Source organism: Sylvia atricapilla, chromosome 3 (genome assembly GCF_009819655.1).
Source record: "Sylvia atricapilla isolate bSylAtr1 chromosome 3, bSylAtr1.pri, whole genome shotgun sequence".
Taxonomy (NCBI): domain Eukaryota; kingdom Metazoa; phylum Chordata; class Aves; order Passeriformes; family Sylviidae; genus Sylvia; species Sylvia atricapilla.
Genome location: NC_089142.1, coordinates 57093712 through 57119420, shown reverse-complemented (window position 1 = coordinate 57119420; position 25709 = coordinate 57093712). Strand labels below are relative to the sequence as shown.

General features: G+C 40.1%; 1 protein-coding gene across 1 annotated transcript in view; it reads left to right on the top strand.

The window, feature by feature from the left end:
* FNDC1 (fibronectin type III domain containing 1) overlaps window positions 1-25373 on the top strand; it is a 39445-nt gene extending 14072 nt beyond the window's left edge. Inside the window, exons 10-19 of the mRNA XM_066315454.1 lie at window positions 268-645; window positions 5899-5964; window positions 7829-7990; window positions 9976-10206; window positions 10574-10682; window positions 17754-17833; window positions 19455-19484; window positions 21157-21318; window positions 22015-22137; window positions 23573-25373. Of these exons, the coding sequence (XP_066171551.1) occupies window positions 268-645; window positions 5899-5964; window positions 7829-7990; window positions 9976-10206; window positions 10574-10682; window positions 17754-17833; window positions 19455-19484; window positions 21157-21318; window positions 22015-22137; window positions 23573-23688 (1457 nt within the window). The 3' untranslated portion in view covers window positions 23689-25373. The remainder of the gene's footprint in view (window positions 1-267; window positions 646-5898; window positions 5965-7828; window positions 7991-9975; window positions 10207-10573; window positions 10683-17753; window positions 17834-19454; window positions 19485-21156; window positions 21319-22014; window positions 22138-23572) is intronic.
* The last annotated feature ends 336 nt before the right edge of the window (window positions 25374-25709 follow it).

The window sequence follows — 25709 nt, the reverse complement described above, 5'->3', positions numbered from 1 at the left end:
CTCCCTGGAGTGTTTATCAAACAGATGAAAAATGTGAACACCACTGTGGTTTCTCTGAGGTTCTTCTGGACGATTTTCCAGCTTCCTTAGCCATGGCTCTTTCCTATGTAACACCCTTCTTCTCTGTCAGTTTACTTACAGGAGACTGTATTCACTGTATTCAGTGTGCTTGTGGCATCTACTGTGATAAAACACAGTAATGTTTAATGCTATAATCCTGAAGTGGATTAATGGTGAGATTTTTTTGGTTTTGTTCTTCTCTCTTAGACGAAAAAGGTGCTCCAGTGGTGAGTCCTGATGGATTGCCTTTGTTTGGACATAGCAGATTTAGCAAACCTGTAGCGAGCGCACAAGACAAACCAATAATAAGCCTTGGAGGAAAGCCTCTGATTGGTCTTGAAATGATTAAGAAAACAACCACTCCCTCAACTACTACTACAACAATACCAACGACAACTACCACGACAACTACCACAACCACTACAACTCTTGCTACAACCACCACCACCACCCCTGAACCGACCACCACTGAGCCACCCACCGAGAAACCCGCACCAACCTGTCCTCCAGGCACCTATGGAGAGTATGATGATGAAGGCAACTTGCTCCTGGGGTTTGATGGCCTGCCAGAGTGCAATGCAGAAGGTAATTTCCTCTTGTGCTGTTTGAATTTCCATGGCTGTTACATAGATGTCGAATGGTAGAGAGTCTACCTCTAAAGATTTTGGTCCATTTGATAAAGTAGGAGCTGAGATTAGAGCATATGAAGAAGCATTTGGGTGTTAAATGGATTTTCGCTGGAAAATGCCAACTTTCACCAAAACTGAGTCTTTTTGTGGAATTGTGTTGTTTTCAGCAAATTTCTTACATTGTGTTAGATCCACTTTTATCACATATGTTTATTCACAGAGGTATGAGTATGGGCAATAGCTTTGTTGTCAAAGCACTTACATGTAAGTTTTTCTCGTCCCATTTCAGGCCAGCGTAGGACCTGGAGGAGCTATACATTTTGACTATTTTGTGTTTGCTTATCCCAATGAATTCTGAAAAGTCTCTCTTTTGAGCCATGGTGGGAGCTGCATTTTCAAAGTGAGATTCTTGTTCTCTTGCCAGCCCTTAGAGATAGATTGTCTAGCAGGAATGCAGCACAGCACAGATAAAGCTGGTGAAAGGCAACACAGCTTCTTCACAGATAAGGCAGAGTTGTACACTGATTTCTTTAATATCTGAAGATATGAACCAGTTTCAGTGCATGTAACTTTTCCCTGTTGCAGTTTTACAAGCTTAGGTTGTGGTGCCAAACTGAAATCCAAAGTAAACACATATAAATGCATTGGAGTATCTGGGTGTTGAGCCTGTTCCCTATTATGTTTTATGATTTCAGCACCTGGATGTTGCATTGCAAATGAGTTAGCTGCTTATTTTGCCAAACCAGATCAAGGAGCACCATGGTAGCCCTCACTCTTCCAATTTGTAGGTAATCCTCAACTCAGTCTACTAATGGGCACTAGCAGCACAGCCGTAACTTTACCAGCATGTTGGCAGAGCAGGAGCTAGTTTTAACAGGTAATGAAGTCCCTTTACCTTTCTCCCATACACAGGTATCTCTTAAGTCAAAGTAGATTTACAAGTATGTCACAGAACCATGGCCTAGGAAGCTGAACTATCACTTTGGAAAGGGCAGTTGATGCCTAGAGAGGCTACCTGGGGAACAGAGGCTAGACAGAGTTAAAGGAATAAAGTAGGTATTTATTAAAAGGCCTTCCAAGGATACACCTTGGGCAGTACAAGAGCCCGGTTGTGGCTCTGCCCAAGATGGACCCCAGATGGATGCAAGATGGACCACTGGTCATGAGTTTCCACACTTCTTTTGGTTCATTTACATATTGGGATTAATTGTCCAATTACAGCTTCAGGTTATAAAGTCCCGTCCTCCCAGATTGCTCTCCTCAGTTTACTGTTGTTTATGCCTTTTTGGGCTCGAAGCAGCAATGGTGCCTTTGGTTCTCAGGCTGGAAAAGGATTGTTTTGTCAAAATAAACTGTGAAGACAGCTTGCTAATACTTTATATGAAGTTCAGAGTTACACACTAAGGCAGTACAGAAGCTCAAAAATATGAAAGTTAAAACTTAAGGCATCACAGTGATATAGAAAGATGTGGCTTCAGCAACTCACAGTGAGTCTAAGGATGGCATCTTGGGAGAAGATCTCAGAAGTAGAAAACAAAATTCCCTTATCAGCAGTCCTAGGTAACTAATGAGTCAGAGATGTCAGTTCCTTGTTCAGGTGAAATTACAATGAGTTACAATGTTAGTATTTATTAACAATTAGCCACATTTGGCAGTGTGCAGTTATAGAAGTGTGCTTGCATGTGTAGATACAGATGTGTACACATGCAAGCATATGTATGTAAAAATCATATAATAATTAAATGTTAATATGAAGAGTCTTGCTTTTCCCTATGGAAAGTTCACAGTTCTTAACTGTACTTACAAAAGTGTTACAAGTATTGTTTTATGGAGTCACTCTCATACTTTAAAAATTGCCTAAAGGGAATAATGATTTTTGGTAGTTAGAATCCCTCCCACACCCCTCAGCTCCTTTTGCTTATCTTAAACGTTGATTATATCCTGTAAGGTTTCCTCTTTTTTGGCCTCTGCTGTTTGGATGACCTCTTCTGAGAATACACATTGTAAGAAACAGTAGAAGTCCATGACATATATCTGGGACTAAACTGAAAGTAGGCTCCACAAGCTGAGCAACAAAATCCTTTGCAGCGTTATGTTTAGTAGAGTTGTGGGCTGGGGAATTTTCATGTCATTTTCTGTACACATAAAAAATTCTGCCTGGGTCCTTTGCCTTCTACCACATGGGCCTGCTGAATCTTTGAACTTGGTAGAGGCACAAATGAAAACTAAGTTTTTATTCAGGCTTTGTGTTCAATGAGAATGGCCTTTAAGTAACTCATAAATTACCTGGCATTTTGACAGTATGTCTGCAAAGGCCTCACAGTGGAAGACTGAAAGAACAAGATGCTGCTGGATTTCTGCTTCGTACCTGGTCCTTAAGGTGTCTTACCTTATAGCTTGAGCAATATTAGTCCCTACCTGGGAATTTTGGAAGCTTCTCTGAAGAGGTTTTTTTTTGGTGTTTTGGTTTTTTTGGTTTGTTATGTTGTTGTGGGTTTTTTGGTTTTTTTGTTTTTTGGGGGTTTTTTTGTGGGTGAGGTTTCTTGTTATTGTTGTTTTTCTTCCCCCTCCCCGATTTTTTGGGGTTTTTTTAGTTTTTTTAAATCCTAGTGACCTGCTTATAAGCACAGCAAAACAGCCTGCCTGTTCCACAAAAGAACTTACTTGAAAAGGAAAGATCTTTTTGGTATTTATTTAGTGATGGCTGTTATTGTTTAACAAGGGAAGTGTGTATATTTCGAGAGGGGTAAACAACTACTGCTTAAATTATCCAAACAATGCAATTTTCACTTGACCATTTCCAAATCATATTAAATTATATTTTTATCTTGTCTTTCCCTTTAATCTGAGTCTAGAAATTACTCCAGGTTGTTTAGTGAAATACTTTTTCTGCCAGAGCTTGATATTTGTTGCTAAGTGCTTTATTCACAAACAGACAGAGGCTGCAAGTGCCAAAACCCAGATCCAAATGTTCTACTTAAGCTTTGGAAAATTCTTTTATCTTTGGCAGGATTTTTTCTTGATCCAGCAGAATTTTTTGTCAGCTTTTCACTAGATTCAGCAGTCTTTAACTTTCAAGGAGGAGTTTGGCCACACAAACGTGATTTGTCAGTGAAATCAACTAAACTTTATTCATGAACTCACACAGGAAAAAACCAGTGGAGACTTAACCATGCATTACATGTGATAAAATCAAGTGATGGATTTTGTAAGACAAGTAAGACAACAAGACTGTCCTTACAGATGCCAAAAGTCTGCAGCAAGTGGTCATAGGAAGGTTTGGCCTCATTTGTTACAGGCAGGATTTACTCAAGAGCTTCAGCAAAGGGTGATGGAACAAGGTGAAGAACTGCAGCTGGAGTATGTACAGAAAATATAATAAAATGAGAAGTCTGTTGGGAAGTACTCTTACTGTCACCATGACACAGCTAACGCTAAACAAGCACAGACACTGAAATTGAGTACAAAAAGTAGAAAATGAAATTTGGCTTTGCTGGACTGTAGGTAGGCCAAATAATTACTAGCTAATAAGCATGAATGAATTGAAATCTGCCCATGAATGATTTCAAATTTCTGCATATCTAATCCTCTTGATTACTTGGATGTAGGCAGTCAAAGGTAAGTGCATAAATTATAGATGTTGGCCGGTTGTGGGTAGATCTGCAGAATTCAGTAAAGAATCTACTTTGTGACTGACTACCCTCAGAAAAGTCAAGTGACTTCCAAGGGGGTCGTCTCCTGAAGAATGGCTGCAGAAGTCTATCATGAGAAAATGTCAGATTCTAATATATGAAAGTCTGACAAGAGTAAACCCATTTCCTGTGTTTTAAAGCTTGTTTTGGCATTAAAATCACAGTGTATTTAAAATAAAATTATTTTAGGAGAAAAAAAAAGCAGTTTTACAGCAATTGTTTGTTCTAAAAAAAATCAGCAAAATGAAAATGTGTAATTCAGATTATATTTGTGAACTATTTAACACTGGCAGTTGAAACTTTGCACTGTTTGCTGTTCTGGTTTAGTAAAAATAACACCACTGCTTCCATACTGAGTGTTACAGGAACGTAATCAATGTATGTGAAGTGTCCTGAGGTTGAAGCTGTCTCTCTCTTGTCTTTTTTCACATGCTGGCCACTCCTCAGTCCCAGCATTGCATTGGACACTTCTGATGGTACCTGCAGCAGATTACAGCATGGTGCTTTTGCTTTGTTTGCATGGCTTTTTATGACTGTGCTGAGCTTTGTGTACTCTTTGGCTTCCCTGAATAATGTGGAGAAACACTTTCCTCAGAGTGTGCAGGAAAGCCTTTGGGATTCAACAGATGAGGTACTTGATGGCTGATGTATGGTTGGTGCTGGATTCATGTCCTGCAGAGACAATGAGAAAATATAAAGGAATAGTCAGCTGGGAAGTCTATTGGTGCATCTGCATTGGATTTTGGGGTGGATCAATAGGGTGTTTTTGATGTGCACCTCATAATCATCTGTCCTTGCTATGCTTTCATTTGCGTCCTGGAGCAATCTCACTCTGGTTTCCTGAGCTGAATTCATGTTGGATGAAACTAATGCAGAAACAGTGATTCAGGATTACACTCATGTGACCCAACCTGTAATGGGCAGCCATTCCATAGGATCAGAGTAGAGCTAGTGCAGAGTAGAGCCCAGGAAATCCAGAACTAATTACTTCATTCTACAAATCGGTTCCTTTTGGGCTGGATTCCTTGAAAGACCATTGACATGATCTATAAATGTCATGGCTTTGTGGGCTGTTTGTTTTTATACCTCCACAGAAATATTTGGGTAGAAATATTTAATTGCTTGGTTGGTTTCTTTGGCATATAATGTTTTCACATTTGCTGCTTCTGAGACTATAAAATATTGTCAAATCCAGATGTGATCATTATGTGTTTGCTGGCAGCCTACCTTTGCTCCAGAGCAACTGGAGCCTGGGGCAGAGCTTCTGGAAGGTGATTACTTTTAATTTTGTGTAGCAGCCCTGAACCCATTTTCCTCTAGCAAAACTCCTGACTACTGCACTTAGCTTCTCATCTGTTATTCTCAATGTGCAGAGCAGAGAGTCACTGTGTTATTTGGAAACCAGGAAGTTATCTTATTTCTTTACAATTCAACTGGTTAAATATTTTTATTTTAAACTTTATTCCAGAATTATTTTATTGAATTCCTATAGCATTTTTTTCTTTCTCTGTCAATAGATACATTCTCAGGACTGGATTCAGATGTGACAGCAACTCCAGAAGCATATGTGATATATGATGATGGTATGGTTTAACTGTAGAAGTTTATTGCAAGTGGCATGTTGCTTTTTTGTCTCTTCTTTCTTTGGAACTGAGTTCAAGGAGACAGATTGGTAAATGGGAGCTTTAGCAAGTAGTGGTGAGCTGGAAAACAGTTCTACATTCCATGTGAAGAGAAAGGGTCCAGAGCCATCTGTTTCTGGACGTAAAAGTCCCTTTCTATCAGTCTGCAATCTAACAGGGACCTATTGGGGAAATAAATTACTTTCCAGAGCTATGTCAAACAGACCCTGCTTCAATCCTAGATTCACTTTCTCTGGTACAACTTCTAACTCCAGCCCAGTCAAAGTCAATTACCTCCTCTAAAATAAATAATCTAAATAACATTAAAGCCCTGAATAATTGAAATACCTTAGTGAGTTGTTTCTTTAATGTGTGGTGTGCATTTAGACAATTAAGCATGCTCATATTGAATGAAATCACCTACAGGTAACTAATCTGCTTGATTCATGTGGAATTTAAATCAAAGAGATTTGAAATCAGATGAAAGGAAAAGAGGGAAATATTTTTTCAGTTTTATTCGTGCTATCTTGGTACTATAATCAAGGACATACAAAATTTAGCTGAAGAGGAAGCATCAAGTCACAGCATTTAATTGTAAGTTTGCATAAGGAATGCAAATTCTCAGTTACTGGAACTGAAATTCACTTTCAGTGACTTTTCAGTGAAATGTCACTTTCCATCAGTGACATTCTATCCCATTTAGTCCTCAAATTCCTGCTCCTGCCCCCACATATGGAAGTGGATAAGTATAAACCTCAGTCAAACAAAAAGTTTTTTAGTAGAATTTATGGCTCTAGAACAATTAAAGTTTCATTATTTGTGGTTGTAGTGCTGGGATCTTAAGTCTAACCAACAACAGAAAAAGATTTTAGAAGAGTGCAGCAGCTGAGTGGAAGATATTATAGACATTTGTACTTTTAATTCAAATCACTTTGTACCGAAGTGACGTTTAGAATGTGGGGATGAGCTAGAAACTCCACAAGACATACATCCCATATTCCTTACATCTCCATGGATGCAGAATACCCTCAGAGCACAGGTCTTTTGTCAGGCCTCCCCTTAGGTACAGATCACCTGCAGAAAACATACATTTTAGCAGTTTAAGCACAAAACACTTAAAGACATTAGTTCAGTTCCCCAGTCTGCATGAGGTCATGGCAGGGATACCAAATGCTACTTTCCCTTCATTTTATGTGCCAATTCAGGTAGCACAGTAGCTTTTCAAAGAGCACTGAATTTATAGGAGTGAACGTAGTGAGAACCATCTGGGGCAGTTTGCCTTCCTTCATGGCTCTGCAGAGACCACAAATGGAAAGTGCTGGACTCCACACATACAGTTGCAAGGAGGGTTTGAGAGTAATATGAACCACCTCTAGAGCTTTAGATTTGCAACGCAGTTTTCTTATAAAGCCATTTTTTTCTCTCCCTTCTCCATTTCCTTTGGCATATGAGGGCTTTGGCCAGGGATTCAGTTACTGTGAATTATCTTCTTATGGGGGTTGTGAGAGGAGGTGGCAGATGCACATTCAGGATATTGCCGTACAAATACATTTGTTAATTTTCGCTCTGATTAACTGTGTGAGTGAGGTCCAAATCAGCAGTGACATGACTATTCTGGGGCAAAGAGTGTTCTTCTTGCCCATCAGTTTGGTAGAAACCATTGCAAGGCTGAAGTGTGACCAACCTCAACATAGAGTTCTGTAAGGAATGTGCAGTGGCCAGGGGGTTCTTTGGGACTGGGGCTGGTGACAGAATTATTTCCCTTCTCATAGTTAGCCAAAATTAGATGAAGCATGCTAACATTTTCATCTTGTTTCCTCTGAAGACTACGAGTTTTTTGAGAGCACTTTGCCACCAACTACCACCACTGCCACCACTACCACTGCTCCTACGACAGCAGAATTGGAGGCTGTCTATCCTGAGACCAGCATTGTTGGCACTGGCCCTGTGTCAGAGTATGATATTGCTGGGAAGAAACGCTTCACTGGTAAGGAAGTCCTTTGGTTTATGTAACTTACTACTTGTGCTGCAAAGAATTCTCGTTCCAGCAAGGCCAGCCATTAAGCTGAGGCCATTGCACAAACACATCCAGTAGACATGTGTGTGGTCTTTTTAAGGATTGCCACCTTGGAAACCTAAACAGCAGCACTTTTTCCTTGCTTCAATGATTGCACATCTATATGTGGGCCCACAATGATTTTGCTGAACCAGTAAAAACCTCTTTGTACTCTTTCAACTCAAGTGCTCTGCAGTGTGTGTTCTGCATTGTGTTTGGTCTAGCTGAAGTTGTTAAGAGAGCAAGAGTGTCTGCAGCAGTGCTTCATTCAGCTTAACTGCATCTAACTTCACACCACTAATTCCAGCAGGGCAAGTCTCCACATAGGTGTGAGTCTTCCTCTGGAGAACCTGATTTTTTCCACTGATCTGTTCAACCCCAGTGATATCATCCACCTTGCACAAGCATGTATGTCAAAAGGGTGCTTCAAAGTCAAGGAATTAATGGTATTTTGGATATAAACTTTCCAAAAACTAAATCCAGTGGAGATAAATGTGATTTTGGTATTTGAATATTTTCTCAGTAGAAGGCATTTGGTGAAGGAACCCCCATTACAAGAGCCATGTCTCCTGTGAACATGAGCCATTCAAGTGTGTGGGTTGGAGTTGCAGCACTGACTTCAGAGCCGCTCTGCTTCTTTGTCAGAGAAGCAGCTGGGGGGCACAACAGAGGGATGTGGAGATTGTAGGGGACTGCATTCCAGCCTCCACCCCAGGCTGGTTACAGCCCCTGCAGCCCTTTACATATTTCTGGCACTTGAACTGAGGTCAGGTCAGCTTCTGACTCACCTGGCATTTCAGAATAGATTTCAGGGGGTGGAGAGTCATCTTTGAGATATCTTGGCTTCCCTTCCGATATCCACAAGCTTCATGTGGCTTAGAGTGGCTCTGCTGCTGGAGTAAAAGATTTGTTTTTATAGATGCCAAAACTTTTTCCAGTGCATCTTCAGTTTCCCTGTCCAAACAATTTCATGATGTTTCTATTCAGCTCTCTCACTGACAGTGCTTCTTGATTCATTTAACTGGAGAGGCTAAAATTAACTTCATTGCAAGATCTGGAAAAAATTCCTTTAGGGCATGAAATCCAGTAAGATAAACCAAGAAACGCTGGGTTATGAACATTTCAAGGCACTAAGGAAATAATATTACCATCTCAATGAATTGTATTATTGCAACTGAATAAACATTTCCAAAGCAAGTTTTATAGTCCTTACTTTGAATGTTACGGTGACTTTTAAGGCAATAAAAAGATGGTTTAATCTTTTCCTGAACTGAAGTGCAATTCCAGTCAGTATAAAGCTTTTAAAAATAGAAGTTACAGATTGGGAGCACATGCCTGGAAGGTGGGGAGTCATGGGTCCTGATCCCTTAGTATGCAGGAGACCACAACAATCCCATTAAACTGGTCGGACTTCACCTTGGAATTATTCTTTACATTTCTTTTTTTGTTTTTGCTCCAGCTTCAGGATGTTTGTGTAAGAACCAACTATTTAGACCTGTACAGTCTTAGATGATTGAAGGCCCTGGCAGGAATCTGTTCCCATGTTGGAGAGGCAGAATTTGGGTGACATTTTCATCCCACCTTCCAGAGCAGCTGGAGGTAGTGTGCAGAGGGTGCTGCAGTCAGACTGCTCTCTTCTGCCTCTTGTAGCAAAGACAGTCCTTCCATCTTTGCATAATTTGGTACAGTCGTGAGCGTGGGGTAGGTAAACCTGAATGTTGGCATCCCATTCCCCCTGCTCATCAATCCAATTAGCTGTAAGCCATGCTTTGTTGGCAGTGGTATCTGGACTTGAAGGTGAGGAATTTTAAAATGCACCACAGAACTTGACTCTCTTTAGGAAATTGCCAGCCTGTGTGTTGCTCTGGGATACCTCAAACTGCTAACTAAATGCTGCCCTTCCCTGTCTTTTCTAGCTCCTTACGTGACCTATCTCAATAAGGATCCAGCAGCCCCCTGCTCCTTGACAGAGGCCCTGGAGCATTTCCAAGTGGAGAGCCTTGATGAAATCATTCCCAATGACTTCAGAGAGAAAGATCAGCGACCCCTGAAAGCCCCTCACAACATCACAGTTGTGGCAGTTGAAGGCTGTCACTCCTTTGTCATTGTGGACTGGGCCAAACCTGCTCAAGGAGACATGGTAACAGGTACTCCCCTGAGGGTTTCTCTCCTGATTGGAGAGTGGAGAAGGGGAAGGATTTCCTAAAGGACCATTTGTACTGGTGTTTGCCCGGTCAGTGTATCACTTAGAACAGTGAAGCTTTTTGCCTTTGCTGTTTTTAAATCAGAATTCACAACTGGGTGCCATCCTCTGATGTAATGCTCCATCATTATTAGCTAATGATAAGAAATTCTTATAGGCCAGGATTTTCTGAGAGTTAGGCATGGAATCACTTTCATATTCAAAGATATTTCAACTCCTTTTAGTCCTTAAAATTTACCATGACACCTAGTGAGATATTTATTTAAAATTTAATTAGAATCCTCACAACTATTTCTCTTTCCTGTTTGCAGGCTATCTGGTTTACAGTGCATCTTATGATGACTTTTTAAAGAATAAGTGGTCAACCAGGACTGCAGGGTCTACTCACTTGCCAATTGAGAACCTGAAGCCCAACACACGGTAAGGATTTGATCTCCTCCTTTTCAGTTTTGTTAAGGAAGTAAAACAAATTATGGGAATTGTCAGTTGTTTTTCTTGGTCTTAGTATAAATGTTTACATCTGATTTAGATTTTACTCATTCTGTTGGACAGCAAATTGTTCTATAAACTGCACAACAAAACATGATATCTTCCCCACATTTATCCTGAAGCATGTGGCAGTGTGTACATGTATGTATATATGTTTGTGTTTATGAAAATACATATCAGTAACAAAGAAAATCTTGTTTTAAAATGCATTTTCAAGTCTTTTGCATAACTGAATCAAATTTTTTTTGAGGGAAAGTATACTAAAATATACTGCAATATACTGCAATATACTGCAATATACTAAAATATATCTGTGATGTGACTTTATGTGTTGTTGACTATTCCAACAAATGTGTGGCCAAGGTTTGATGCCTCAAGTCTGCTGGCGAAGTGCTGCCCACTCATCTGTTTTTGCTTTCTGTTCACATAAATAGTACTGGAGGAGAAGGCTTGGTAGTATAAAGTGAGGCTGTGGCAATTGCTCAGAAGTCAGTTTAGCAGGAGCTTTAGGTCTTTATCTTACAAAAAGTCTGACTGAAAGGACAGAAGAAGAATGCGTGCTTCATATGATACTGGAATAATTTGTGGCGAATGGGGGGAATGTGAACAGCTACAGAGGAACCACATTCAAATCACTCCTTTAGAGAGATGCTCAGTGTCTCACAAATTTGTCTCTCATATTCTGAGCCTGAAATTATTTTGGTACTCCCTTGGGCTAAGCCCTTCACATGCTGCTGTCTGCAGTCTCCTAGGCGCTGGTGGAAAGTGTTGCTTGCACAGTGGAGAGGTGCACTGGGAGTGTAGGCTGGAATTAGCATGCCTTACTTGATGGTGAGCTGCAGATCTGAGGATTGACTGCTTGGACAGGCTCATAGGGTTTGTGTTAGGACAACACAAGGAAGAAACAGAGTCAGCCAAAGTGTCTTAGGCAAAGGGAAAATTCTGAGCATTAAAAGTAGTTGACTGAGAACCTCAACCTAGGAAACAGAATTGTTTGAGCGTGGCCTTCATCTTCACCCTAATAGACAAAATTATATAATAAGATAAATGAATTATGAAAAGGCAGTGCAGTGTAGCCAGTTGAGTGTCAAGTATGATGAGGTATATTTTTCTGACCACATTATGATACTTCTCCAGACTTCAGCATAGGCTCACACAGATTTGCCTCTGCAGCTGCTTCTGCTATCCAGGAAACACCCAAGCACCAAGAAATCACAGTATATTTAAAGAAGGTGGTGTACTCCCCTCTCTCCTCTGCAGAGATTTCCCTCCAACCAGAGTTCTGAGGACATGACATCTTCTTGGGACACCAGAGCCTGAGCAACTTCAGCAGTGGTTCCTTATGCAGCTGCTCAAGGGCTGTGTTCAGCAGAGGACACCTACAGTGTCAAAGACCTGGAAAATAAGCAGGGAAATGCTAATTATGGAGAAGCAGGATGTACATTCAGAGCACCCACAGAGTTAATAGTAAGGAAATAAGATGTGACAGGAAAACATGGTCCATCTTATCCTCTCCTGTTCTGTCTAGAGTACTGTCAATCACATGCTTCATGAGGCATTTTTTTGCATATTCAAGAGCTAAAAAAAGGCCACTTATTTAGAAGACTGGTAATCCAGACCTTAGTGACAGTCTTTAAGGATGGTTCATGGTATGTTAAAGCAAAATTACTTGAGAGTGGAGAGCTTCAGTGGTATACTCTGCATCTGCTGGCACTCTTCTTACAAAACGTTGTTGCAAATGTATACAGGGTGCTATGTGGCACAGCTCCATGAGGGTTTCACCTGTTAGAACAAGGTGGAAGAGGTTTGAGATCTGTTCCTAGATATTGATGAAAGCTATTGCAGACCATCCTGCTGTTGTACATCTACCTCCTTGTGATTTGAAGACTCCCTAAACAACTCTCCTCTTGCTGCTAGAGCCTGTTACTGCCTCCACATCCCCAACTCCTCTGTATGCCCAGCCCTTTTCCTTTTCACCAGTATTCATTCCTCCACTCTCACTTTGTCCCCATGCTGGCCAGGGAGGCATTATTGCCTTTACATCCCAGCTTCTCCTGGCTGCGGCCCCCCATTTCTTGCTTCTATGTCATTTCCACCTTTCAGCTGAAGCTCCTCACCTCTTCAGCCTTTCAGTCAAGTATCCTGATGACCAAAGGACTGTGTTGAAGGCCAGAGATAACTCTGTTTCTCATACCCAACACCTAAAGGGCTCCAGAACTCCAGAAGGAGCGGTTTGCAGTGAAAGCTCACAGGAGTTCTACAGCTGCTGTCCATGCTACACTCAGGGGAGGGAAATTGGTGGGAGTTGAGCTGCCAACATGTCTTGAGATGTACATTAACTCCAGGCTTCAGAAGGTCACAATTTGTCTGTATGTGAATGGAGTTTTATAGGAACAGCAAAGGTATAGATTCTTGCATCTCCATGAACCTAGTGACTGTCTTGTCCAGTTAAGGTTCTCTTTCATGATAGGGAGGTTCAAGCAAGTGCTATTTATTTGAGCCTATTGTTTCACCAGCATCTTGCTGAAGATGGTATAATCCACTGGCCTCTATTGTATGCTCTGTGAAGGCAATAAAGGCTTCATGTGGGGTCTGTGGTGGAGAATGAAGGATCTTTATTACAGAAATTGTATGTATCGGCCATTCCCATTTACATTCTCCAAACCCACAGACTGAATTGATTGCATACCTTTTGTCCTAAAAATAACTCCCTAACCACTAGAAAAAGATACCATGCCTAAGAAAATATAGCATGAAAACTAAAGTTAAAAACTGTGTGTCTGCACTGTTAGTGTGTTTTGTGAGAAATGCTGATTAAGTCATTTACTGTAACCACTGTGCTGTTGGCTACTGGCTGTCCCACAAGGAGCTATGGGTGGTGCAATTTTGCAGCATGCACAGTGTATGAGAAGCAGGTTGGCATCTTGGCTAAAATCAGCACCAGAGAAGATTTGAAGCCGTCAACATATCCTGGAAAACATCTGCCTGTTATTTAGGTTTTACAAACAAAACAGAAATCTATGTTTAATCCATGTCATAAATTTTCTTCTGAGGCCTGGTCTGACCTCCATTTGAGAAGTGGAAGTTTTTCCATTATGAAACTCTGGTCAGCTTCAGTGGGCACAGGAGCTGCTTCCTTGTGACGTGTGATTGTAAACACTAAAATTACTTTAAACCATATTAAATCTTTAAAGCAGTAGTTTGGACTTTTGACTAGGTCCCTTCCCTAACTTTAATTCTCAGCTGTCACAGAAGATGACACAAAGGACTGGACAGCATTTGCTCAACCACTAAACCCAGTCTTCTGCAGTCAGAAACATTATAATCCTTGCCATAAACATTTCAGTCCCCTTCCTGAGCATGGTTAGATTTTTCCTGCCTTTTTCAGGAAAGCTGTGTCAGTGCCTGATGGGAGTAGCTAGATAGTCTGATGATTTAAAACACTGTCCTTCACTCCCATATCTCCATGTCTCTTGAAGTCTTTCTCTCTGTTCACTTGGGTTTTGTTCCATCTGGGGATATCTTGATCCCACAATGCCTGCTACCAATTCCAGTGTTGTACAGAGTATTTCATAGGAATTTCTTAAACATTTACTCAGGGCTTACAACTGCAAACAGAGCCTGGATCTTCTGTTTCAGGGGGCCAGATGCACCAAAAATTTCTATTTCTTGTCTCTATCTCCATTAAAACAAAGCCCCAGTATGTCCAACAAGCAGCATCAACCACAGGTGGGTACTTCATGCCACCAGGGCCACACTAAAGAGTTAAGATGTCCATGAAACTGTTGTCCTGTGCAAGTGGACAAGTAGACCTGTGTAGGACATACCTGCCTCACACCAGCTCTGTAGGAATCTCCTCTACCAGCTTGGCTCTGATGTCTTCTTATAAAATTAGTTTTAAATATTAATGAGTGATGTAGTGGTGGGCTACATCCAGATGGAGGGAGACACTTTGCATTAGCCTGTGAACCTGCAGGCACTGATTTTTACTGATTACACATTTTTCTTATGGAGAAATGGTGTAGTTGTAGGAAGAGGGTTTTAGCCGTTGCTATGGGGGTGCATCCTGCCGTCTCAGCCTGCCATTGAACGGAGTGCAGGGCTGAGGATCCATGCAGGGCATGCCTTTGGAAAGTCTGGAAAAAGGAATTTGCTGCTAACTATTTTTTAAAAAAAACCTGCTTCCCTAATTATCATGCTGAGTGATTATCTCACTTTGTGCTGTGAGTGCCAGCTATTTAATTCCAACAGAAGGGAGACACCTTGAATTAAGTCAAAGAATATTTTTGCTCCAGATGACAGGTATGTTGAGATTAGTCATGGAGCCTAAATGAAAAAACATGTTATATATTCAATGCCCTGTAACAGTACAGTTCACTATGTCCTTTCTTGACATATCACTAGAATTGGTATATAAAATCTCAAAGGAAGTTTATTCTTAGGAAGAAAAGCCTTTTTCTTGTCTGTATCGAAAATGAACAACAAATGGTACTGCATCTGTTGTGATTCTTCTGTGCCTAATGGTAACAATTCATACCCTTCTGTCTAAGCAAAGTGTAAATCAAATTATATATTGGAAATTTTTTTCATGTATTTATGTGATGAAAACCAGTTGAGTTATACTGATTTGAGATTTCCTGGCAAATTCATCAGCTGAAGGATTCTGACTAATGAAAATGTCAGATTCCTGGACCTAGAATGGCTTTGGCAATTTCTTTTTTTATTTGTCATGTCTGAGAAAGAAATATATCCTGATTGCATTATTTTATTGACGTTCTTAATACAGCAGTCATAGCATTGTCTATGTTTAAATCACAGGTCAGCAAGTCATGAGATCTGGCTCTCTTTCTGGTACAACTAGAGCCTTCTTGTGTATATAAAGGCTTAGGAATCAATTTTCCAATTTAGCAAAGAAAAATTTACTCATGACTTCATCACTGTTGGTTTTTGGTTTTTTTTAGACAGTCAGGCAGGCAACATGAACCATCATATGCCCTAGATGGGATTCTGTGTGTGTAACAAGATAGCTGAACGCACAGTTGTCCTGATTGCATTGGTAATCAGTTCCTGCATTATGCATTGGATACAGATCTGCGTGGTTTTCCCCACAAGGTTCTCTCTCTCCTCTTTGGTGAGGGATTGTGGCACTCGTATGTCTGAAGGCAATGCTTTAAGGCTACCATGAAAACGTGTATTAAGTGTATTTAAAGGGTTACTCAGACAGTGCCACTTGTTTTGAAAGGTGGTATCTGATTATACTTCTTTGGAGGCAGTGGGAAGTCGGGCATCCATACTTTCCACTATGCTTTGAAGCATTATGGGAAAGATGCGGGCTGGAAAACATTTTTCTCCTGCTCTTCTGAAGCAGTTACAGCAAACACTGAGCTAAGTCAGGAAAGCTTGCTGTGTCAGCTCTTTCAGGAACCAGAGCGAGGAATTGCTGCCTTGTGTCCCGTCCCTTTTCATAAAGATCAGTTTGATTGTAAGGCAAGGCCATTCACCTTACTTGACAAAAGATATTCCTTTCAATGAAAGAAAAAAACAGCTTTGCCAAAGGGCTGGTTCACCCATGTCCCCTCTGGTTTATCACTGTGAATAGTTTTATGAGTGCTTAGCTGTGCTTAGGCCTTTCAGGAGTGACCTCCAGGCCCTGCTATGTGCTTAAGTCCGAGAGGAACAGATACAGCTGATGGTACAGGAAAGTGCACATGGTAAATATTGAATGCCAGACTTAAAACCACCAAAGTCCTTGCAACAGGATTGTGCTCAATTTCCCTGGTGCCTGCTAAAGCATGAGCATCGTGTCTCAGCCCAGTGAGGCCCGTGCAAATGAACCAGCACTGGCAAGTTTTAGTGCAGGATGGGGAGAGCTTCACCAGGAAGAGCAGACTGATGTTTTTGATGGAGTAGACCTCCTTTCACCAGCTGTGATACATCAGGCCTGCCATTCAAGTGGGACACTGTCATGTAAGGTAATCCAGTGCTTGATGGCAACCATCCATGAAAGTAATCATTTGCCCTGTTATGTATGTAGAGCTTTTGGACCTATGTGCTTTTGGATGAAAGGCTAAATCAAGATCCAAATGCTATGTGGGTATTACAGAGGCACAGTTTTTTTTTTTTTTTTTTTTTTTTTTTTTTTATTAATTTCTTTACAAGAATGAAATTGAGCAAGCAGACAAGAAAGGAAAACCTAAACTCAGGAATTTAAAAAATGCTGTGCTGGAAATTTTTAAGTAATCTTCCATTCTAGCTGGTTTCTGTTGGACTGATACAAATATAAAAGGAAAAGAAGAAAATATTAATCTGGAGAAAAATGTCAGGATGGGCATCAACTAAAAATCATCATATTTGGAAATGAACTAAAAATGTACTTACATGTATTCTTCTCTAAGGGTGAGGATAAATTTGCTTCTGTTGAGCAAAAAATGAAGTTCTAGTGGTGATTCATGTGCTTTGAGTTAAGTATGTGATTAAAATACTTTTGAGGAATCAATAAGACATCATGTGATGCTTTCTTCTTTCAGTCAAGTATTGTGATCTTAATGCTGGAGTTTTTACAGAAAGGTCAAAAGTTTAGCATCTGATCTCATATAAATCTGATGCAGTTTCAGTTTGCAGTTTGCACCACTGCTTCCCTAAGAGTTAATCTGGTTTAAAACTGTTACTAAGATCAGAATTTGATTTCCTTGCAACCTTTTCTTTTAGCTATTTGCTATTAGTTGTTTCATAGAAAGTGGATATCATTGTATGTGGTTTTTGGAAGGGAAATGATGTATAAATAAGCATTCCAAAAATATACATGGGAGCAATTGCAAGAAGGAGACGCTTGTCTGTAACAGCCAGCTCATACTCTGGCTCAGTATCCAACTCCGTTTAATGCAAAGGATACTCAGTGGAATTCTTCTGGTTTGATTCTTACCCTGTTTTAGCATTATTTTATCATTTAGCCATTGCAGGGGAACCCATTTCAATATTATTTCCCCTCTCTTCTTGTTTCAGGTATTATTTTAAAGTCCAAGCAAAGAATCCCTTTGGTTATGGACCTGTTAGCTCTTCAGTCTCATTTATCACAGAATCTGGTATGGTTTGTTTTTTATTTTCATCTCAAAACTCATAATAACAGATGTGGCAGGGCAATGACTGAAACCAGCATGCCAATAACAGTGATTATTCTGGACTTGCTGCTTTCATATTATGTTGGGTTTTTTATATGCAGTCCTAATGCCACTATGAAAATCTAAGTGATGTTTAAGTCATCTCCAGAGGAATAGGAAGTTGAATTTCAAATATGAAGGGCTGCTAATGTTCAATCATACAGGAGCAATGGGAAGTTTAAGGCCTTTGATAGATTGACCAAACGTTTAGTAAATTAGTTTCCTAATTGTGAACAGCCAAACAGTTGGAAGCAGTTGTCTCTGGAAGAAATACAGAAAGCAACAGTTCCATCAGACAGGCAAAGTTCTCTGTCCTTTTTTTTTTTTTTTTTTTTTTTACAAGGCATGCTGCTCTTTCACAGGGCTAATAGTACATTCAAAAGCAATACCCCCTTCTAAAAATAGTAGGTTAAATGAGCTATTTTTGCTTGTTTCTTCTTCTGGTTCTATCGAGCCAGAGGCCAGTGATTCCACTGAATAACAAAGAACAAATTTTTCAGTCTTTACTTGAGAGAAAGGTCTTGTTGTTTCTTGCAAATTTTGCCCTTTCAATAGCATGGGGTTTTATGCAGCCTCTGCCCTTGTTCATTTGACTTCACTCTGTAGTGCTCACTTCAGAAGCTCCTCTAAGAACCGTGGAAGTAAATCATCACAGGAGGGAGACAGAAGTGTGAGATAAGTCAATCGTCCTGGATAATGTATTCAGATTTTCATTAAATGAATAAGAGGCTCAAGTATTATTCCAAGCATAATATTTGACATTGCCTGGCCAATAAAGTCAATGGCATCCTGGCTGTATCAGCAGTGGTGTGGCCAGCAGAACCAGGGCAGTGATTGTGCCCCTGTACTTGGCACTGGTGAAGTCACACCTCACATCCTCCATTTAGCTTTGGGGCCCTCAGTACAAGGAAGACTTTGAGATGCTGGAATGCATCTAGAGAAGGGCTGTCAGGCTTTGGAGCAGGCTGCCCAGGGAAGTGGTGGATTCCTCAGCCCTAAAGGCATTTAGAAGACGTGTAGATGTGGCACCAAGGGATGTGGTTTAGTGGAGGACTTTGAAATGCTGGGTTGGCAGTAGACTCACTGATCTTAAAGACCTTTTTCCAACCTAAACAATTCCATGATTCTGTGCTGTATCTTGCAGATCATTTTCCTGCTGCCAGCATATGGGCCTAAATGCCTAGTTTTCTCATCCAAAATCAGCTCCTTTATGAGCTTTATTTAACACTTTAAACACATAAAAAATAAAGTTTTGTTTGCAGCACTGATCTTTCATTTGTCATTGCCAAAGGTGGCTTTTGCAGTTGCTAATGCAAGATATAGTTACAGTGATGAAACAGGTCATAATAAAAAGAAATTGCTAATTCAGAGTGCTCTTCTAATGCAAGTATAAGGTTTGAGCCGATGGGAATATTCGATAAAGAATACCATCACAGGATGAAGCACCTTAGTGAAAATGTTCAGTCAGTGACTCTGTATGTTTCATGTTATAAAACAAGGTTTGGAACAAAATACTGAATTTTCTATGTGTTTTTTTTCCTTCCAGACAATCCTCTCCTCATTGTCAGGCCACCTGGTAAGTCTTAGTCTGTTGTTTTCTTCATTAAGTGCATAAAGCCTATGCAAAACAGTTAGAATATAGGAATTGGAAACATGTAAAAATGCAGTTTTAAGTACAGTTTTAAGTGGGAACAGGTAGTAATTAATGGGACTAATTTGTAAAACCTTTTTTTGTCTTAGGACTCCTTATTCTATTTTCTGAAAAGAAATCTTGTAAAGATACTTTCAAGTAAGCACTTGATTTTGGCCCATCTTTTTCCCCTGGTCCAAGCTTTAATTGCTTGGTAAAAAGCAGCAAACTGTTTTGCTTCAGCATCTTGCAGTTGCCTAAGCGTAGCTTGAATAGCAGGATCAGTTTTCTCTCTCTCTAGTTCTGGTGCTCATCTGTACAAATCATCATGACCTTATAAATGCTAAAAAAATTCAAGGATTTGTTACTGACCTGAATAATATGCCATAAAGCTCTTCAGCTTGCTTTGTATTTCCAAATTTGCAATAAGCAAGTTCAACCCATAACCAGAAGATCTGATTTCCTGGTGCTGGAACTAACCTTGCTGACATGGACATTGGTGGTGTAACCCCAGGTAGTACATGCTCTTAGAAGAGATGAAGGAAAAAAGACCTCATGGTTATGCTCTGTCAGCTTTCCTAAGGAGTTAAAATGGTTGGTTCTGGATTTTTTGCTACACTTTTCATGAAAACAGTGTCTAGTATATCCCTTCCTTCTCCATTTTATTGTGCTTGCTAGTCTGATTTCTTCATGTCCTCAGAAGTCTCTGAGGATTGTTGATCAGTGATTGCTTCTCACATGCAAGTGTTTGCAGGATTTGGTCCATGTGCCTAGTGAGAGGAAGAGTGACTAACAGAAGAAACTTCCAATCTCATTTGTAAACCATCTTGAAATAGCAGAGTAAAAACAGCTGTAGCTAGAGAGAAGAATACCAGTTATCATATTGGAAACTTTTTGTATAATTCTGTATACATTAATACAACAACAATTTCACAATAAATTATATTGTCTTGGTAGTACGAAGCAAATATTTGGGTAAGCCAGTAGGGATATTTATTATTTTGCAATCCAATTAAGCAATCTTATCAGTAGCAAGGCCCTGAACAGAGTTCCCCAGGAAAGGTCTCACTCCTCTATTATTGGAAACTAATCTGTTTTAATGTATCTGTGAGAAGAAAACAGAAAAGTACATTTGTGATATGATCTTTTAAACCAAATAGCAAGAAGAGACTTCACAGGCTGTTGCTCACCAGAGTTCTTAACATCTGTTCTTCTGTAAAAGATGTTCTTCTGTAAAATGTTTTATAGTCTTAAAATGGAAGTCGCTGTCAGACCTAAGATCAGGCTGCGTTGAGAAGAGAAACTGTGTAGTACTAGGTAGAGAAGACGTCTTACTGAAATAATTAACACTGTTTATTTGAAGCTGTGGTTCAGTACATGAAATCATATTTTAATCATTTTAACAGTTATTTTTGTCTACTGTCTAGGAGAGATTTAATAAACTCTGTAACTTCATTATTAATAATATTTTTTCTTTTTATATTTCTGAATATAAAAAGTCATGCATTACTGTATTGCCATATGTCTTGTGAAACATGTTATTAGATGTTAAACTCTGCATAACTTGTACTGAAGTGATGAAGTCTGTCCCTAATCTGGAATTTATTTTTTCTCCAAGGTGGTGAGCCTATCTGGATCCCATTCACTTTTAAATATGACCCCACCTACTCAGACTGCACTGGCAAGCAGTATGTAAAACGAACTTGGTACCGCAAGTTTGTAGGAGTGGTTCTTTGCAACTCCTTAAGGTACAAAATTTACCTCAGTGATGACCTGAAAGGTAGGCACCAAGATGAATTTCCTGCTACATGATTACTTGTCTCTTCATCTTCTGGTTTTCTTCATTTCATATGTGTCAGAATTGTGTGACCACTATGTGAGAGTCCTTCTCTCAAGAAGAATTAGCAGTAGCCCTTACACAGGTGCATTGCCTGAGAGATAATGAAAAAATTTCCCATATTGTTGAACTGGGGTAATGGGATCATCTCAGTGGCCTTTCAGACTATGCTAATGACTATTGTAATGCCTTGGTAAAGTTTCAATACAGTGTTTGAATAATAAGAGATAAAAAGTCCCGTCTGAGAAAGAGAGCTCCACAGTTTTTAATTTTTTTTTTAAGACTGAAATGAAATTAATGGTATTGACATATTGAGAGTTTTTTACTTTCACATGGTGTATTTCAACTAATCCAGTTGAAATTCTCTCCACCTGTTACCTGTGGTGCACTGCCCATAGACTTGCAAAATGGGTACTACTCCTTACTGAGTTGTAACACATTTATTTTCCATAATTTCTGCTTCCCATGCTGTGAAGGTAGCATTCTCCCTCTTTCCAGTCACTCTTTGTTCATTGGTAATACTGTGTATGTTGCTGCAACATTCTTCCTGCCGTCTTCCACACCTACTTTCCTGGTGGTAAAGAGTATCCCAAACATAAGTATTGCCGAGTTAAGTAATCTGTCTGTGTCACTCTTCAGATACCTTCTACAGCATTGGGGATAGCTGGGGAAGGGGTGAGGACCACTGCCAATTTGTGGATTCACACCTGGATGGAAGAACAGGACCTCAGTCGTACATTGAAGCCCTGCCCACAATCCGAGGTATGGCAAAGGGGAGTGGGATGCTGGCCAGGAGCCTGTTATCCCACCTGTAGGATTAAGGGGTAAAAGGCAGAGCACAGAGGGGAGCTCTGTCCACAGCTGCTGGCAGCTCTCCAAGGAGTCCAGCTGATGCAGTAGCTGAGAACAGATTATGCAAGTCCCAGAGGACTTGCGGGTGCAGAGAGACAGAGACAGAAAGAGTGAGGCATATGATGGAAGTACTGTGCAGCAAGAAAATGCAAAAACAAAACAAAAAATAATTGTATAGGTCTATGAAACCTTTCCCTTATTGATAAGACCTGCTTCATTGAATCGAGATGCAAAACCTCTTCCATGTGCTTAAAGGGGCCAGCTGCATCTTTGCAAATGCAAGCTTTTTTGAATTATTTCTATTAGTTCATTCAATACAAAACACAAAGGAATATGTCTAGTGACTTAAGGTCAGTACTTTAATTCTGACCTGGTAGATATCTGTCTCAAAGAGAAAATTCTTGCCATGAAGGAGTTCCTCTGAGCAAATTGCTCACCTCACATAACCAAGTAGAAGACAGGTTGCTTCACAAAATGAAACCAAATATGGAAGTCAGCCAGTCTTTTCAGTAAGTCTATTGGTTTAAATTATTCAGTCAGCTTTAGTGGTTTCCATGTTAAATTGTGTGTTGATATTCTTTGCATGGTGGCGTTACCAGGAAGAAACTGAAATAGTCATTGATACTTATATATATATCACTGTGAAGTACTGCACTTCTTAGCTCAGAAGACAGATGATTAATCCAGATGTGTATATACTATGTCTAGGAGACAGAGATAGAGAGCACACCGAAGTTTTATTATTGGCACAAGCCATGGGTGTTTCAGATGTTCCAACGCACGAGCTATGCGGACAAGAATGCTGCACCTCTTCTAATGCTTTAAGCAGTCACATTCTTTCTGCAGATGAATTAAAAGGGGAAGGGAGGGCTTAACTCAGTATTTACTGCATGAAATGATACCTTGTTGTTTTGTGAAAAGCTGACTTTTGCTGATAGTCTCTTGAGCCCTGTGAGATAATGTGATTTGATGGTATTTTTTTGCCCCAAAGTCCTTCATATATTTAAACTGACTTAGAAAGCTTCATAAACACAGCTGAAATATGCCCACCTTTTGGAATGAAATGCAGAAGCTCTTTGGCAGACCACAGCATTACACAATAGTTAAAGAGATTTTGAGCAGTAAAACCAATCAAAACTACAAGAAATATGAAGGACCAGAGTTAGATCATTCAAGAAAGATCTCAGCCAAATACCAGGGCTAGCCAATATCCTTTTGATACAACTCCCTGCCAGACAGTTTATAAACCTTTGTTTGCGCTGTGGGATTCTCACTGCATCTGCTGCTTTTGTTAAATCGCTGTGTCTGTGTTCTGGAATACCAGTGGGTGTTTTTCTCCCGACAGGGTATTACCGCCAGTACCGCCAGGAGCCTGTGTCGTTTGGCCGCATTGGATACACAACACCCTACTACTATGTGGGCTGGTATGAGTGTGGTGTGCCCATCCCAGGGAAATGGTAGCAGTCTGCTTTCCTGCCTTAGGTAGACCGTGCTTTTCAAATTATTGCTACCAGAGGACTGTGAGCAGCTGATTTGGAAAAGGAAAAAATAAAAGATAAATGGGGCAAACCAGTGAAGACCAGCTGCTCAAGAAACCCTCGTGAAGACAAACATGGACACCTTTTACCAGCCTAAATCTGTGGTGCTACTTGATTTCTGCTTGGAAGCAGGGATAGGATATAAGTTTGGTGTCCTACCTTCCTCTTCTGTGTCTTTAAGGCACAAAGAGAAGGTTGCAATGTGTGCAACCTGTGAAAATTAGAACTGTATTAGCCATGAAAAGTTGGAAGTTTATTATATCTTACAGGAACGACCTAAGCATGCTGTGCTTGCTTAATGAGATGCTAAACTGTCTTTTGCTGCCTGATGGGGCTCCTCTATACAACCATGCCATGTAACTGGCCACCCACCAAAGGCAGTGTATTCTCCTGAAGATTTACCCTGTGGGTTCACCACTGCTGGACTAATCACCAAGTCACAGTGTAAATTCACTTTGAGATATATCTGTATCTATATCTATATAAATACAGTACTGTACATCTGCAGAAATACTTCTTAGAGATGCTGAGATATTCCTGTTCACTAGATAAATATGTTTGGAATTTTTATGTAAAAGGTGCTGTTAATTCTTTGAAATATTGCTATGCACAATATATTAACCGAGGAAAGAGCTGTATTCTTCTTGTGAGTACTGTTGATGTAACATTTGAATTATTAATCAAGACCTGTGTCCCACTTCCCTGGCATCCTTTGGACCGGCTATTCAATGGGATTCTGCCCTCTATCCATGTTAGAGTGGCACTGTATAGTCCAGCAAAAACATACACAGCAGTTCATCAGCAACAGTTAAGCTTTCTATCCTTTATTATTTAAAAAATTTTAGTGCAACTTTCCTTCAATCCATTCTCATCTTATTTTGTATGTTATTTATTCCTTGTCAGTATCTTTCATGTTACTGTGCAGAGGCATAGGATGAGTAATTTGGAAATTAGAAACTGCTTTTAACTTATTTGCTGTCCAAAAAGAAGCTCAAGCCACCAATACAGGAGTCAGCTAGCGGGAGCTCATTTGACCATGGGGACAAATTGGACTACACTTCTTTTTAAATACTACCAACATCTCTTTCAAGCAGACCAGAAGGCAGAAAGTGACATGAATGAAAGGTGTTATGATTGTTTTTTCAGAAGGCATTTGGAAGCTTGCAGTAATGTTTCATGGAAACAACTCAACAACCTCTGCTCATGTTAGTAAGACTCACCTGTTCTGGCAGCCTGGTAGAGCAGCAGTAACCTGGGGGACAGATCCATTCTCTGGTCCATCTTTCACTCTTGTTCCAGCTTATACGTAGCATAGGTCTAACACCTCTTGAGTTGCTTCCTGTAGTTATTTTAAATTGTATGGGGCAAAAAAGGGAATTAAAGTAATTAAAAGAGAATTTTCTTTTTTATGGTGATTTGGGTTTTAGCATTTTAATTTTTTCACATATTTTTTGCTTCAGTACAGTGCCAAATATATGGTCTTGAAGTATAACTTTTTTTCCCTAATAAACCTATGATACATGGTTCCATTTCTATTTCATCCTTTCTGGTTATCTGTGTCAAGTAACCTAAGTGAGAAATTGTTAGCTTTCAAAAAGTCCTCCTTGGGAAAGGACTAAATGTCAACTTTTTTGTAGGGGACTGAAAACATGTGAAAGTGTTGTTCTCTTTCAAAGATGGTTAGCAGCTAGTGTGGCGTTACCAAGGGCAAATCATGCCTGACCAGCCTGATCATCATCTTTGTTGAAATGATTGCTACCATGCACAGGGGAGAAAAGGGAATGTCATTGGCATGTGTAAAGCACTTGCCATGGTCTCCCATTATCCCCTTTACTTGCCATGGTCTCCCATTATCCCCTTGTAGCAAAACTGGTGGAACATGGCTCGGGGAGCTGGTCTTTAAGGTGGATGTAAATTTAACTGTGTTGTGGGGCTCTAAAGGTT